The sequence below is a fragment of the Cervus canadensis genome, chromosome 23, assembly GCF_019320065.1.
Source record: "Cervus canadensis isolate Bull #8, Minnesota chromosome 23, ASM1932006v1, whole genome shotgun sequence".
Classification (NCBI taxonomy): Eukaryota; Metazoa; Chordata; class Mammalia; order Artiodactyla; family Cervidae; genus Cervus; species Cervus canadensis.
Window position 1 is genome coordinate 6,062,387 of NC_057408.1, and position 15,435 is coordinate 6,077,821.

General features: G+C 37.8%; 1 protein-coding gene across 2 annotated transcripts in view; it reads left to right on the forward strand.

The window, feature by feature from the left end:
• Positions 1 to 15,435, forward strand: part of ME2 (malic enzyme 2) — a 49,384-nt gene that overhangs the window by 10,429 nt on the left and 23,520 nt on the right. For both annotated transcript variants that reach the window (XM_043443894.1, XM_043443895.1), the window contains 8 exons: positions 4,258 to 4,391; positions 6,927 to 7,076; positions 9,447 to 9,522; positions 11,169 to 11,330; positions 11,607 to 11,710; positions 14,267 to 14,376; positions 14,472 to 14,569; positions 14,867 to 14,980. In XM_043443894.1, the coding sequence (XP_043299829.1) occupies positions 4,258 to 4,391; positions 6,927 to 7,076; positions 9,447 to 9,522; positions 11,169 to 11,330; positions 11,607 to 11,710; positions 14,267 to 14,376; positions 14,472 to 14,569; positions 14,867 to 14,980 (948 nt within the window). The remainder of the gene's footprint in view (positions 1 to 4,257; positions 4,392 to 6,926; positions 7,077 to 9,446; positions 9,523 to 11,168; positions 11,331 to 11,606; positions 11,711 to 14,266; positions 14,377 to 14,471; positions 14,570 to 14,866; positions 14,981 to 15,435) is intronic.

A 15,435-nucleotide genomic window follows, 5' to 3' on the forward strand; every position in this document is an offset into this window, starting at 1 on the left:
TTTGTTTTAAAAGTCTAATGTGGTTTCTGTTCCTCTCTGTCTTCCATTGTTCCCTTCGCTTGTGTTAAATATTTTCCATTATACTATTTAAATTCCCATGTCTTTTACTGCCTATTTCTGAGTTATTTTCTCAGTGGTTTGCCCTGGGAACTACAGTTACCATCTTTATCACAGTCTAGTTCAGTTTGATACTAGTTTAATTAAATAGTACCCCAGAACTTTGCTCCTGTAGAGGTCTATCTCCTTTTGTGCTGCTTTTTTGTACAAATTATATTTTATACATTGCATGACCATCAACACAGATTTATAGTTATTATATTATGTAATTGTCTTTTAAATTGAGTAAGAGGAAGAAACCTACAAAAAATATATTTACACTGTTTTTTTTATTATGTAGTCATCTTGTCCATGTTCTTTATTTCTTTGCATAGATTTGAGTTACTGTCTAGTGTATTCCATTTAGGCCTGAAGGATTCCCTTCAGTATTTCTTGTGAGACAGGTCTGTTAACAATGGATTCTCTGTTTTTATTTATCTGGGAATGTCTTAGTTTCTTCATTTTTGAAGGGTAGTTTTGTAGAATTGGGAAGTTCTTGGTTGACAGTTGATTTTTCCTTCAGCACTGCCTATGGCTTCCATGGTTTCTGATAAGAAATTAGCTGTTAATCTTTTTGAGAATCCCTGCATGTGATGAGTCACTTCTCTTTGCTTTCAGATTCCTCCTTTTGTCTTTGGCTTTTGACAGTTTGAATAGGATGTGTCTGGGGTAAACCTCTTTGTGTTTTTCTTGATTGGCTCTATTGGGCTTCTTGAATGTGTGGATTAATGATGCTCATCAAATTTGGGAAGTTTTTGGTCATTGTGTTTTTTTCAATTATTCTTTATCCTTTTCTCTCCTCACCTCTGGTACTCCTGTTATGTTTATGTTGGCACTCTTGATGGTGCCTCTGAGGTCTGTTCATATTTATTCCGTATTTTTCCTTTCTCAGACTGGATTATCTCAGTTGACCAATGTTTAATTTTTTTTCTTCCACCACTCACATCTACTTGTTGAACCTCTTTAATGAAATATTTATTTCAGTTGTATATCAATTAGAGAATTTGTTTGGTTCCTTTCTGTAGCTTCTCTGCTTATCAATATTCTCTGGTTAGTGGGATGTTATTCTCATACTTCCCGTAGTTTGTTAGACAATGGTGTTTTTTAGTCTTTTTGATATATTTAGAATAACTTTTTTCTTTTTTTTTAGTTGCAGTATAATTGATTTACAGTGTTTCAAGTGTATAGCAAAGTAATTCATGTTATACATACATATATATGCTTTTTCAAATTCTTTTTCCTTATCGTTCCCTGTGCTATACAGTATGTCCTTGTTGTTTATCTACTTTGTATATAGCAGTGTGTTAATTCCAACTTATCCCTCCCCTAGAACAACTGATTAAAAGTGTTTGTCTAGTAAGTACAATATTTGGACTTCCTCAGGGGCAATTTCAATTAACTGCCCTTTTTTCTTATATATGAGTCAGACTTCGTGTGTTTTTTGTTTGTTTGCCTTTTTGATTTTTTATTGAAATAGTCATTCCTCCCAGGGTTTGTAGTGTTGCTGTTGTCTATTTAGTATCATTTCTGAATTCTTTCTTCTTGTTATATTTGTCTACTGAAATCTCTGCTTTGTTAACGTCATAATCAGCAAATGATTAAGCAGAAACTTAAATACCTGGAACCATTCTTTGCCAAGGAGCTCTGTGTATCTGTGGGGGTGTGCCTTTAATTTTCTTTCTTGCATTCTCAGTTGTGTCCAACTCTTTGCAACCACATGGACTGTAGCCTTCCAGACTTCTCTGTCTGTGGGACTTCATTAAGGCAAGGAGAGCATACCCCAAGGAGACTTCTCCAGGGGATTTTCCCGACCCAGGGATGAGACCAATGTCTCTTGCATCTCCTGCATTGGTAAACAGATTCTTTACCACTTGAGCTACCTGGGAAGTCTGGGGCGTTCCTTTAGTACTCAGCTAAGCAGTTTACAGGGCTTCCCAGGTGGCGCTGGAGGTAAAGAATTCACCGGCCAATGCAGGAGACAAGCAGGTTCGATCCTTGAATTGGGAGGATCCCCTGGAGGAGGGCATGGCAACCCACTCCAATATTCTTGCCTGGAAAATCCCATGGACAGAGGAGCCTGGCGGGCTACAGTCCGTGGGGTCACAAAGAGTTGGATGCCACTGAGGTGACTTAGCACAGCACAGAAGCAGTTTACAACTTTGTGTCAGCCTTCACTTCCTGTTTACACAGGGCCTCAAGGCTAGCCAGAGGTCTCTCAAGTCTTTCCTGGACATGCTTACAGCTATGCATATGATCGTCTAGGTTCTTAAGAATATGTCTCAGCTTTTCAAAAATCTGCCTGAACTTTTCAGTTTCCCTTTTCAGTTTTTTGGTTAACCTGTTGTTTGCCCCAGATGTTATCTACTGCCTTGGGGAGATGGTGTGTTAAGTAATTACCTCTGATTGTTTACATCAGACTGTTCTGGGGGCTGGGAGAGAAGGCTGTTCACACTGCCTGAGCTGCAAGTCAGGTCAAATAAAGATAGCCTTGCAGATAGGATCTTCAGGTCAAACAATGACAGTTACCTGGATACTGAGCTTTAGAAGAATCTCCAACCCTTTCTGCCTTTCTCCAGTGACAGCCAAGCCCTAATTTTCAAAGTGACTGCTTCACAGTGTTTGCTTTTTCAAGGTTACTGTGGAGCTGGGAGGGGAGAATAGGAAAAAGGAAAGTTAAAATGCTATGAAGCTTTCTGTTCTTACTGAAACTCAGGAGTTTTTCTTGAATAAATGCTCTCCAATTGCTGAAACCTTTGATTAATTTCCAGAATTGTGAACTTTTGGCCAGGGTTCTTGTTGCTTTTATGGAGGAAAATACTTTTTTAGAATCCTTACTCTGGCATTTTTACTGACATCTTTTTGATAACAAAAAATTTAACCCATAGCTGAATAACAGAAATTGGAAAAGAGTTTATTACATTGGTTAATTTTTCTTAAGTATAATTTCTTCTTCCCTCCTCCCTCTGTTCAGCCTCATTCCTGTCTAGCCATGGTGGTAGCCTCTTAGTTTGGTTTGTATTCTTTCAAACTGTCTGTTGCTTTCATTAATATGTGCATGTATCTGTATGTAACATGTAGTTTATGGGGGTTTTTTTAAACACAATAATAGGGAGTTTTGTTTTGATTTTTCAACTTAACTTTTTCCCCTAACTGTATCTGGCAGGTCTTTCCACTCTACACTTAAAGGTATATGTTTAACTGTATGGAAGTATCATAGGTTCATAACTCTTCCATAATTGATGGACTTTTAGTTTGTAATAGACAAGAGAACTAGAAACAGTGCTACAACTAATCTCTTCATATGTACTTCTTTGTTTATGAATATTTCTCTAGAATAGGTAGAAGTAGAATTGCTATATGTGCATTCAAGATAGGGAAGCAATCTAAGTGTCCATCAACAGATGAATGGATAAAGAAGATATTTATACACACACACACACACACACATGATGGAATAGCACTCAGCCATAAGAAAAGAATGAAATTCTGCCATTTGCAACAGTATGGATTGACCTAGAGTATTATGCTTAGTGAAGTAAGTCAGACAAAGACAAATACTGTATGATATCACTTATGTGTGGAATCTAAAAAATAAAACAAGTAAATGGATATAACAAAAGAGAAAGACTCACAGATATTGAGGACAGATTAGTGGTTACCAGTAAGGAGAGGCAAGGGGAGAGGGACAAGGTAGGGATACAGAATTAAGAGATACAACTACTTTGTATAAAATAAATAAGCTGCAAGGATATATTGTACAGCACAGGGAAATATAGTCATTGTTTTATAATAATTTTAAATGGAGTTTAAAGAAATTGAATCACTGTTGTATACTGGAAACTAACATATTATAAGTCAATTATACTTCAGTTAAAAAAATAAAATATGTGCATTACAAAAAAAATCTAAGAATACTTTAAAATTGGCTTTCAAAAAGCCTAGAGCTGTTTATAGTCCCAGCAATGGTATGAGAGTAATTCTTTTACTATATTCTCACCAGTACTAGATATGATCAATCTTACAAATTTTTGAAAGTCGGGGCCAAAATGTCATCTGGCTGATCTTTTTAAGTTTATGTTTAAATTACATTTGGTAGGTTGCATTACATTTACTACCCCTGTAATTAATAATTTTTAATTCTTTAATTTTTTTCCTTTTTAGGGGATGGCGTTCACATTACAGGAAAGACAAATGCTTGGTCTTCAAGGACTTCTACCTCCCAAAATAGAGACACAAGATATTCAAGCCTTACGGTTCCATAGAAACGTGAAAAAGTTGAATGGCCCTTTGGAAAAGTGAGAGTTGATTAGATGTTTAGATTTTTTTTAATTGATGTTTTGATCAGAAAAATTGGGAGTACTATTATGATGGCATGAGAAATAAGTCTCATAATGAAACTTGTATTTTAGTTGATTTATTTTATAATGATTATATTTCCTTCACTTCAGTGAATAATTCCCTTATTTTCACTGTAGTAAAACTCAGCAGGAATCAGTTTTTTATAGTTAAAACCACAGAGCTTTAAGGTTTGAATTGAGTGGTAGAAGCATACACCTATTCTGTTCAGCTTTTATTGATCATCTACTTTGTGTGCTGTTGCTAGCCACTGAGGATATAAAGTGAGTAATAGATAGGGTGGCCATATAATATATCATCCAATCCAGGACACTTTGGGGAGTGAAAAAGAGGTAATGAAACTGTCACAGGCAAACTGGAATGTATGGCCACCCTGGTAACTCACAGCCTGCCTCCCAGGAGCTCATCCACAGAGAGTTACACTATGGCTGTCATTGTAGCTGCACTGCAGTGTGCAGGACAGCGAGGAAGAGGGATGCCTTCTGCAGCCTGGGAAAGCACTTCCTGGAGGAAGTGATGCCTTAGTTGAATTTGAAACACTATGTTACAGGGAGCAGGCAAAATGAGAAAGAAGGGCAGGGTATTGTGGGTAAAGGGACCAGTTTGACTATAGGACTAAAATATTCATTTGGTTTGTAAAGTATAGGAGATTATTGGCTATTGGTGACAAGTGAGACTGGTTTCTTTGACTGTCAGATGAGTAGGTGAAGGAGAGTGATGAGTGAGGGACTGTACACACACACACACACATATACATACATACACATGTGTGTGTGCTGTGCTTAATCACTCAGTCATGTCCAGTTCTTTGTGTGACCCCATGGACTGTAGCCCACCAGGCTCCTCTGTTCATAGGATTATCTAGGCAAGAATACTGGAGTGGGTAGCCATTCCTTCTCCAGAGGAATCTTCCCAACCCCAGTCTTCTACATTCCTGGAATCTTTACTGTCTGAGCCACCAGGAAAGAGCATATACGTACATACATACATACATATGTACATGTGTGTGTTTCGTCTCTCACTCATCACAGAGGGGAGAGAGTAAAAAAGTGGCATGAGGGTCACACAGGGAGTAGGGGGTTATGGGACCTGAAAATCGGAAAATCTAAAGTGTATGTATGTGTGGTGGGGGACGGGGATGACCGAAAAAGACCCCAGAGAGTGTGCCACCTCAGCTGCATTTGGAGAGCATGAGTAGAGGCCTCTGCCTGGATAGAGGGTGTTCCAGGCAGCGGGTGCGTTGTCATGTGCTGCAGTGCCAAGGTGAGTGTTCTGGAGCAAGTTCAGCACAAAGACGAGGCTGCAAAGCAGCCAGGGAAGTCTCCTTAACGATTCTAAGAGCTTAAGCCTGTTAAACTGGTGTTTGAAAGCCATTCAAGGAGAATAGAACTGATCAGACATATATTTTTAAGAGAATAGATTGGAACAGGAGAAGAAAGTTGTGTGTATAGAGACTTGTTAGAAAGGGAGGAAACAACTGTGTGAAAGGTGTTTAGCAAATAGTCTCTGTAGGACCTGTGAGTTTATTAGGTTGGGGTGGGGGAGGGTGGGAGAGGAAGAATTCAGGAATGGACTCCAGATGGATTCCCATTTGATCAGATGGTAGCAGGAGGAGAAACAAATGAGGGGAAAAAAACGAGTCTATTTTATATTTAATTCAAGGTGATAACTGATTTTTCAGCCCAACATCTCCCTGTTTTCTAAACTTTATTCTTTAAAAGCTGTTATTTATAGGTTTATATGAATTAACCATTGCCTCCTTTATGCTACTTCTGTGTGCTATAATAGACTTAAAATGCTTCCAAGTTTCCTGGATTATAAACCCCACGAGAACAGGGGCACTTCTTATATCTTTGGAGTTTACAATCATGCCTGGCACATATTTAGTATTTAGTGAATATTTGAATGAATGCCACTTTATTTTGTTTTCTTGTTTACATGTCAGTCACCTTGAAGATTAGCTACTTAAGGGTGAGGTGGTGGTTTAGTCGCTCAGTCGTGGCTGACTCTTTGCCATCCCATGGACTGTAGCCCATCAGGCTCCTCTGTCCCTGGGATTCTCCAGGCAGGAATACTGGAGTGGTTTGCCATATCCTTCTCAAGGGGGATCTTCCCAACCCAGGGATTGAACCCAGGTCTCCTGCATTGCAGTCAGATTCTTTACTGATTGAATTACAAGGGAAGCCCCTAAGGGTGGGGGCTTCATGGTAATTTTTGCATTTCCAGTGTCTGGTTCAGAGCCTGATTCACAGTAAGGGCCCAGTAAATGTTAGCTGTTGCTTCTGATTCTTTTCATCATCATCATCTACAATTTAAGTGCATTTTAATTTTTTAGTCCTGGGTATTACATAAGGATATATAGGGTTTTGTTTTCCAGGAGGAGGAAAACGATTGTACATGTTTAGATTTCATTTCAAAGGCTAAAATCTTTAATGCTGTGTGATGTAGACATTATTTACTGTGCTCAATTTCAGATACATCTATATAATGGGAATACAAGAAAGAAATGAGAAATTGTTTTACAGAATACTGCAAGATGATATTGAAACTCTAATGCCAATTGTATATACACCAACAGTTGGCCTTGCCTGCTCCCAGTATGGACACATCTTTAGAAGACCTAAGTAAGGCTTATTTTAAAAATATTTTTGCAAATTACTATTGTATAGGAAAAAAAATCACAGCACCGATTACATTTCTATTTTTTATGTTGCAGTTTTATCCAACCACAGTTCCCTTCCTCACAAAAACTTAATTTGGACAGAAAGGGATTCATAAAAATCTAATGTGTCATATTCTTTATTTTGTGGAAATAGCATCATTCATTCCTAACCTTCTTTAAGTTTTGATTGTTAGAGGAATTGTTCATTTTTATACCGAAAAAAAAGTATTCTCCATTTTGGTAGCATATTCTGCAGAATAATCATAAAACTTTTTGACAGTCTGGCTGACTAAGAGAGTAAATCTCATTTTTTATCAGCATTATTTCTATTGCTTGTTCATTTTTATGATCTTACACAAATTTTAATTTCAAATAGTTCAAGCACCTTCAAATATTTTAAGTGGAAAGGATGCTGGGGTGAGTGTTGGCTCAAGCCTTTGAGTAAGTAAGTTACTTTATCCCTCTGAATCCATTTATCATAAAATAGGGATTCCAGTTCCTTTCAAAGAGCTGCTGAGAAGGTTAGATGAGGAAACTGATGTGACAGTTCTTTGTAAACTTATAAGCGTTGTGTAAGTGCTATTTTTACTTAATTTGAGTTTTCTTGTCTTGTTCCTCTAACCTGTAGTCATTTCCCACCATCCTTATATCTTTCCAATGTCCTGCTTACATACTGATACAAATGTAGGAATTCAAACGCCGTGTGACAGCGTTTGTCATCAGTCTCCTCTCTAGTCTAGTGGCTCTCAAACTTTAACGTGCATATGGAAACATCTGTGGGACTTACTTAAAGTGTTGATCCTTGCCAACTTTTCCTCTCCTTCCTATTCCCAAGATTCTGATGAAACAGAGAAAGGTCTGGAGGTCCGGATTATAATGAACACCGTCGGTGATGGTGTTGCAGGTACTCCCCGGAAGACACTTTTGAGAACACTGTCTGTCCTGTGCTATCAGTTAATGTGTCTAAACATTTCTGTGATATGGCCCAGCTGTTCAGCTCTTTTATAGTTTCATTTTCACTTGGAGTAGTAGCATTTCTCAGTTCAGACTAAAAGACAAAGGGAAAACAGAAGGATCCTGATGCCCTGCTCCCCTCCACCATACACACAGAGGTTCTGATTCCTTTAATCTAGAGTTGGGCCCAGGTACTGCTGTTTCATTAAAGCTCCTGGTGTGATTTTGTTGTGCACCAGAATTAAGAACTCACATGAAACATAAAGAGCTTTTGGATAAGGGCAGATACCACGTATCATTTATGCAATGACAGTGGGTTTTTTGTTTTTTTTTTTTTTACACAGGAGATGGTCGGTAAGTCTTGGTTGGTTAACTCCAGGCCAGTTAAATCAGAATCTCTGGGGTAGAATCCTGGCATTTTTAAAAAGCTCATGAGATGATTCTACTGTACTAGGCAGCTATGGTTGAGAAACTGTTTAAACTGCTTTGAGCTAGGATAGTAATGCCAGAGTTAAGATGTCAGTGAGAAGAATGGATAAACAAAGTCCTACTGTATCACCGAAGGAACTATTATTTAGTGTTCTGTGATAAACCATAATGGAAAAGAATATCAAAAAGAATGTGTATATGTATGTATTTATATAACTGAACCACCGATGTATAGCAGAAATTAACACAACATTGTGAATCAGCTATACTTCAATAAAACAAAATTTTTTAAAAAAGATATCAATGAGAAAGTCAAATAAAAGAACCTATTGGCCCTCATCTCTACTTGCCCTGTTGTCCAGAACCTATGTTTCTTTCTCTCTCTTCTTTCCCTTCTCTCTTCCTTTTTTGAAACCTGGATTAATTATCTCAATTGGATAACAATATACTGTATTTAGAATAACTTTTTCCTTTTTCCTAAAGTTTCAAGAATGTATTTTTTATTTGAAATTACCGTAGTTTTCTTCTCTCTCTTCCTGCTTCTTCAGATTTCAAACTTCCGGTGACTTTTAACAGTAGTTTACTTAGTGGTTTCATGTTCTGTTGCATTGATGGGATGTCTTTATATTGATTTTTGGAGGTATTTTATGGAGGTATATTGAGTTTATTTGAGCAGGAGATATGGATATATTTCTTCTTGGGTAAAATGATTGCATCATTTAAAATGAATCTTTGTTGCAGCTCAGCTACTGTGTGAGCAATACAATTACAGCTTAAAGTAGCTGAAAATATTTGAAAATAAACCAGTGTCACTTAGCTAAATCTGCTTGGAAACTACGCTGTGTCTTGATGTTTTTATTAAAATATCTAAATATTCCAATTATGAACAAAAACTTAGGAAAAAACAAAAACTGTCGTGAAATGCAAAGGTGTTTTTGTTCTGTTGCAGGGGATTATTTATTTCAATCTCAGACAGAGGTCATGTTAGATCAATTGTGGATAACTGGCCAGAAAATCATGTTAAGGTACTAATAGCACAACCTTCCTTTCACAATGCTTTTTCTTTCTATGTAAGTTACCTCTCAATTTCCAAGAACAGTTTTTTTTATTGTTGCTCTGTTTTACTTTATACTTACATACATGCAGATTTAGTGCTCTGAGAAAATCATGATGGTCTTTACAAAAGGGGTTGGTATCGAGTTTGCCGTGGGAAAGCAATTGGAGTGAGTAAGGTGAGCCTGCTCACTTCAGTACCACTGGTACCTCCTGCCTTCAATTAATATTGTTCTAGGTAAAGAAAATACATTAAAATGCCCGAAAAACTTCTATTCTGGTGGGTGATGAGGATTCATTATGTCTTTTTTCTTATAAATCCAAGGTAGATTTAGATCCTTAATCAATCTGGTTGTCTTTCATAAAACAAAAGTTAAGGACTTATTTAAGATCTTTTGGTAGGCATCAGTGTTTATTATAGGCAGTAATCTTGCTTGCCTTTGTTGCATGGCTTCCTCACCAAAATAATCTTTGAATTATCATTTGCTCAAAGAGCCTAGAAAAAGTTCAGTCGGATCATTAAGTTCACAGTATCATCTTAAAACTTTGTAGGTATATTTTTTATTTTAGATTTTTTTCACCATTGCTGAAGTTTTTCTTGTTTGGCTTCAGTTGTTGTTTGGAGTAGCATGTGATTTCTAAACTCCAAATGGCAACCCACTCCAGTACTCTTGTCTGGAGAATCCCATGGACAGAGAAGCCTGGTGGGCTATACAGTCCATGGGGTCGCAAAGAGTCAGACATGACTGAGCGACTTCACTTACTTACTTATTTTTCTTTTAGGATTAATCCTTATCGGAAGTTTGTTCCTTCTTCACCTGTTCAGTCATTATGAACATATTTAAGTTGATCCTCTAGTCAGGGGGCTTCCCTGGTGACTCAGACAATAAAGAATCTGCCTGCAAAGCAGGAGGTCCAGGTTCTATCCCTGGAGAAGGGAATGGCAAACCACTCCAGTATTCTTGCCTGGAGAATTTCAAGGACAGAGGAGCCTGGTGAGCTATAGTCCATGGGGTCGCAAAGAGTCGGACACGACTGAGTGACTGACACTGAACACTTTCTAGTCAGAAGCATTCTACTTCTAAACCAAAGATGGGGAAATCAAATCTAGTTAATTCTCCTTTTTACATCTAGGGTCTAGAAATCCTGGAATTTTAAGTATTCTTGGTTGGTTTATTTTGAAAGTTAAGAAACAATTTTATTTTTTAAAGTGAGAGTGAAAATATGTGAAAAAAATCTTTTTTTTTCAATTTCTTTTTTGCTTTAATAGCTTTTCTGAGATATGATGCACGGACAATGCAATTCACCAGCTTAAAATGTAAATTCAGTAATTTGTAGTATATTCAGAGTTGTGCAGCCATCATAACTTAGAAGACTTTCATCACAGCTCCCTCATCCCCACCCGCCAGAAAAGCCCTGTACCCATTAGTGGTCATTCCTTTCCCCCCAGCCCTAGACAACCACTAATGTACTTTCTTTCTCTGTAGATTTACGTATTCATGTGAATGGAATAATAGAATACGTGCTATTTTGTGATGAAGAGAATCTTTTTTAAAAATGCTTTTGTTTAGTGCTCCATTTTGGACAACTTTTAATTGGTATTTTTTTTGTGATTAAGGCTGTCGTGGTAACTGATGGAGAGAGAATTCTAGGTCTTGGAGATCTGGGTGTCTATGGAATGGGAATTCCAGTAGGAAAACTTTGTTTGTATACAGCTTGTGCAGGAATACGGCCTGATAGATGTCTGCCTGTGTGTATTGATGTAGGAACTGATAATCCGGTGAGTAAAATTACTTTCCCTCTCTGATCCTTCTCCCACAGCTTTATTGCATCCCTCTTTTAAAGATAAGAGAAAAATCTGTGATTAGATGTTAGCTTTTGTCTTAAACTTCTTTTAATGTCTATATGAATAACAGTAGATTAATACTATTAAAAGTTTTTTGAAGAAGAGCAATAGTTTTTACAATTATTAACTTTTTTACAGTTTCTGTTTTACAGAATATGTTTACATTGGTTATGTAACAAAAAGCTTTCACATTTATGTTCTGTTTTATAGGCCCTCTTAAAGGATCCATTTTATATGGGGTTATATCAGAAAAGAGATCGATCACAGCGTTACGATGACCTAATTGATGAGTTTATGAAGGCCATTACTGACAGGTATTTTTTCTAAAGTTTGAGTATATGAAAGCATCTTAAAAAAAAAGAACCACTGTTTTGTTTTCCTTTAATCTCCTGTGAAGATAGGCAGGGGAGATTAAACGTTTGAGAACTCTGGTTCTTTCCTGCCCAGTTCCATGTGCTGATATGCGGTGATGCCCTCTGCTTTGCTTTCCTCAGTTATCTGACATCCTGAGCACACTGAAATCTTGAAGTCTGCACTCACTGTTCCTAAGTAATACCCTCACTGTGCAGTTCTTCAGCTCTCGGCATCCAGGCTCACTCCACCATTCCAGTGAAATTCTTGTGCTGCTTTCATATTTTAAATTTTGGTCTTCTCTCTCCTCCTGTCTGTAGCAGGTTTTCCACTGCTACATCCTTGAAATTCTCTCTTCTCTTGAACTAAAAGACTTTCCTGACTTAGTCTTTCTCCAACCTTTTTTGTTTCCTTTGTCATCTCCACTGATTTTTTTTCTTGTTCTCTTCTGTTAAATGCGGGTGAGTATATAGTTCTTTTCTCTTTTGAGTCATGTAACCTATGACCTTTATGCTTATGACTCCTCAGCCCATGAAAACCTATCTCTGTAGTCCCACCTTCCTCTGAGGCTTGCATTTCCAATAGCTTGAATCCTCCCTCTAGAGGTTTTGTTGCTATCTCTTTCCCTTTCTAAATTGCCTGAAAGGGAAGTTGCTCAGTCGTGTTGACTCTTTGCAACCCCATGGACTGTAGCCTACCAGGCTCCTCTGTCCATGGGATTTTCCAGGCAAGAGTACGGAGTGGGTTGCCATTTCCTTCTCCAGGGGATCTTCCCGACCCAGGAATCAAACCCAGGTCTCCCACACTGCAGGTAGACACCATTGCCTATCTTCAATAAATCTAGCCTCTGTTAATGGCAGTAGCATGCATCCTCATCACCAAACTTTTGATCTTGGTCTAATCATTGACTCTTCCTCCTCTTCTGTCAGCCCCATATAGTGTCATTCAGTCCTCGCGTCCAGTTGGTACTACCCCTTACAAGCCTCAGAAATACATCTTTTCTTTTCCATTGCCACAGCCTCTCTGCAGATCCTCATGTCTCTTTTGGATTCTTCAGAACCTTCCACCAGCTTCTCTCCTTCCCATTTCCTCTCCACCTTACCACCAGATTAGTCTTTTAAAAACATGCTCTTTGTTATGTCATTCTTTTGCTTGCTTTCCTATTGCCGAAGGGTAAAGTCCAAACTTTTTATGATCTAGCCCTGCACTACCTTTTTTTTTTTCCCCTGGCTGCCCCTGGTGGCATACAGGATCTTAGTTCCGCAACCAGGGCTCAGACCTGTGCCCCTTGCAGTGGAAGCATGAAATTTTAAACACTGGACTGCCCCGGAAGCTTCCCTGCCCTACCTTTTAGATTACTGGTACATGGAAGATCCTAAAAATTAATTCCTTTTCAGAGTCAAAGTTGTTGACATGTCTAAAACTAAACTTTTTATCATCCCAGACATTACTACCCCCTCCCCTTCCCCTTGTTAGTCATCCAGGCTGCCTTGGCATTTCAACAGCTCTTCCCTCTTCCCGGGTGTGGTCCTCATCACCAAGTTCTGTTTGTTCATTCTGATGTCTCATAATTGTCCCTTTCACTTCCTGTGGTTTCTGCTTCACCTCTTCTTGTCCTCATGCCTCAGTACCTTCCTGGGTATTTTCCCTTCTTTCTCATCTCTCCGTGCACTTGATATGTGCTATGCCTTACTGGCAGCTTTATCCTTCCTCCAGGGAGTCTTAGATGAATTTTTCCCTTCTCAAGCCTTCAGTGATTCTACATCAGACACAGAAAAAAGTCGCCTTCCCCAGTTTTGCTTTCAGAATTCTCCCTTATCTGGCTCCAACCTCCCTTAATCAACTTCTCCCTTAGACTTTCATATAAACCCTGAAATATGTAGCCAGGTTTGAAAATTCAGGGGCAGCAAAATAGACCTTGTATTTCTTCCTACCACTTTACTTTCTGTTGTTCTTTTGGGACCCAAATAAAGTTCCGCCTCCTTTTCATGCCTCCCCGTACTTCAGCTCACCAAGGTGATTGATAGCTTCCTTTGAACGCCAGTGAACTCATACAGCGTTTTTTTAAAACTGCTTATGTAATATATACTGTGCTGCTGTTTAACTGTGAATGTAGTGAGAATTCACATATCAAATACATACTTTCTGAGACTCAGACAGAAATTTCTTCCTTTTTAGGAAGCTATTTGTGCATATATGTGCTGGGCACACTCCTGAAAGTGAAAAGTGAAAGTAACTCAGTTGTGTCCAACTCTTTGCAGCCCCATGGACTATACAGTTCCAGGCACTTGGAAATAGTTTGCACAGATTAGTATCCCTTTGGTCCATCATGGCGCTTCATTCGTTTTAAGCATCCCATAAATTTTTCTGAATGAATAATAGATTTTTCTATATTTTGAGTCTAGTCTTTCACAGACTATTGTTAGTGTGGCCTTGAGTGAAGTAACTTAGTATATTATTTTAAAAATATTTAGAAGTGGTATTTCATCACAACCATAACGGGCTTTGCTGTTTTTTAGATATGGACAGAACACACTTATTCAGTTTGAAGACTTTGGAAATCATAATGCATTCAGGTTCTTGAGAAAATACCGAGAAAAATACTGTACCTTCAATGATGATATTCAAGGTAAAGCAAAAAAAAAACTTAGGTTTTTGATTCCTACTTAAAAAAATTTTTTTTTTAGTATGCCCATTTTTTACCATGTTTTACTTTTCTCACAGGGACGGCTGCAGTTGCTCTGGCTGGCCTGCTTGCAGCACAAAAAGTCATTGGGAAACCGATCTCAGATCATAGAATCTTATTTCTTGGAGCAGGAGAGGTAAGTTTCTGTGAGCTTTTAAGATTGAAAACCAACACTCTCCGTTAGACTGGAAAATGGGGCATAATGAACTTCGAATTTTGTTGAGATAGAGGGCATAAATTCAAGATCTCTGTTGTGAAATAGGTAATTTTAAATCTTTGGAAAGAATATCACAAAGAATCGAGTTTTGTGTGCTTCATAAGGGAAGAATAGACCCAGTATTTCTCATACCATGTGATTCTCATATGTAAAGTAACTTATAATATCGCATCACACTCTAATCTTTGTTTTTGAAATTTATATTTTGTTGGACAGGCTGCTCTTGGAATTGCAAATCTGATAGTTATGGCTATGGTAGAAAATGGCCTCTCAGAAGAAGAGGCACGAAAGAAAATTTGGATGGTTGACAAGTTTGGTTTATTATTTAAGGTAAGGTATTCTAAAACTTGGAGAAGCAAAATTATGTTGTTATAGTGATATTTTTAGAGTTTTCTTTTCATATTCAAATCATAATGTCTATATTGGCACGAGATATATTCTCTCTTGCTTTATTTTCTGACTCCTGACTCTTCTAAACCAGGTGGCTTTTAATGGGAAGTCAGAAGTTCCTAACTAAATTGTTAGCAGGACATCTGATATTTGAACAGAAATCCTTTAACCCTTTGGCAATCATAATCTCTTATAGATCATAATCTCTAATAGAAATCTATGGACCTTTTCCCCAGAAAAAAGCATGTATTCCTAAGGTGAAATGATGGATGATAGGTTTATCCCAGGTCAACTTCATATCCTTTGTTCCTGCCCACCTTCCTATCATTGATCACCATTTCTAGTAGCTTAAGAAATGCCTTGTATCTTATACTGTTTAACACATCAAAGCATAG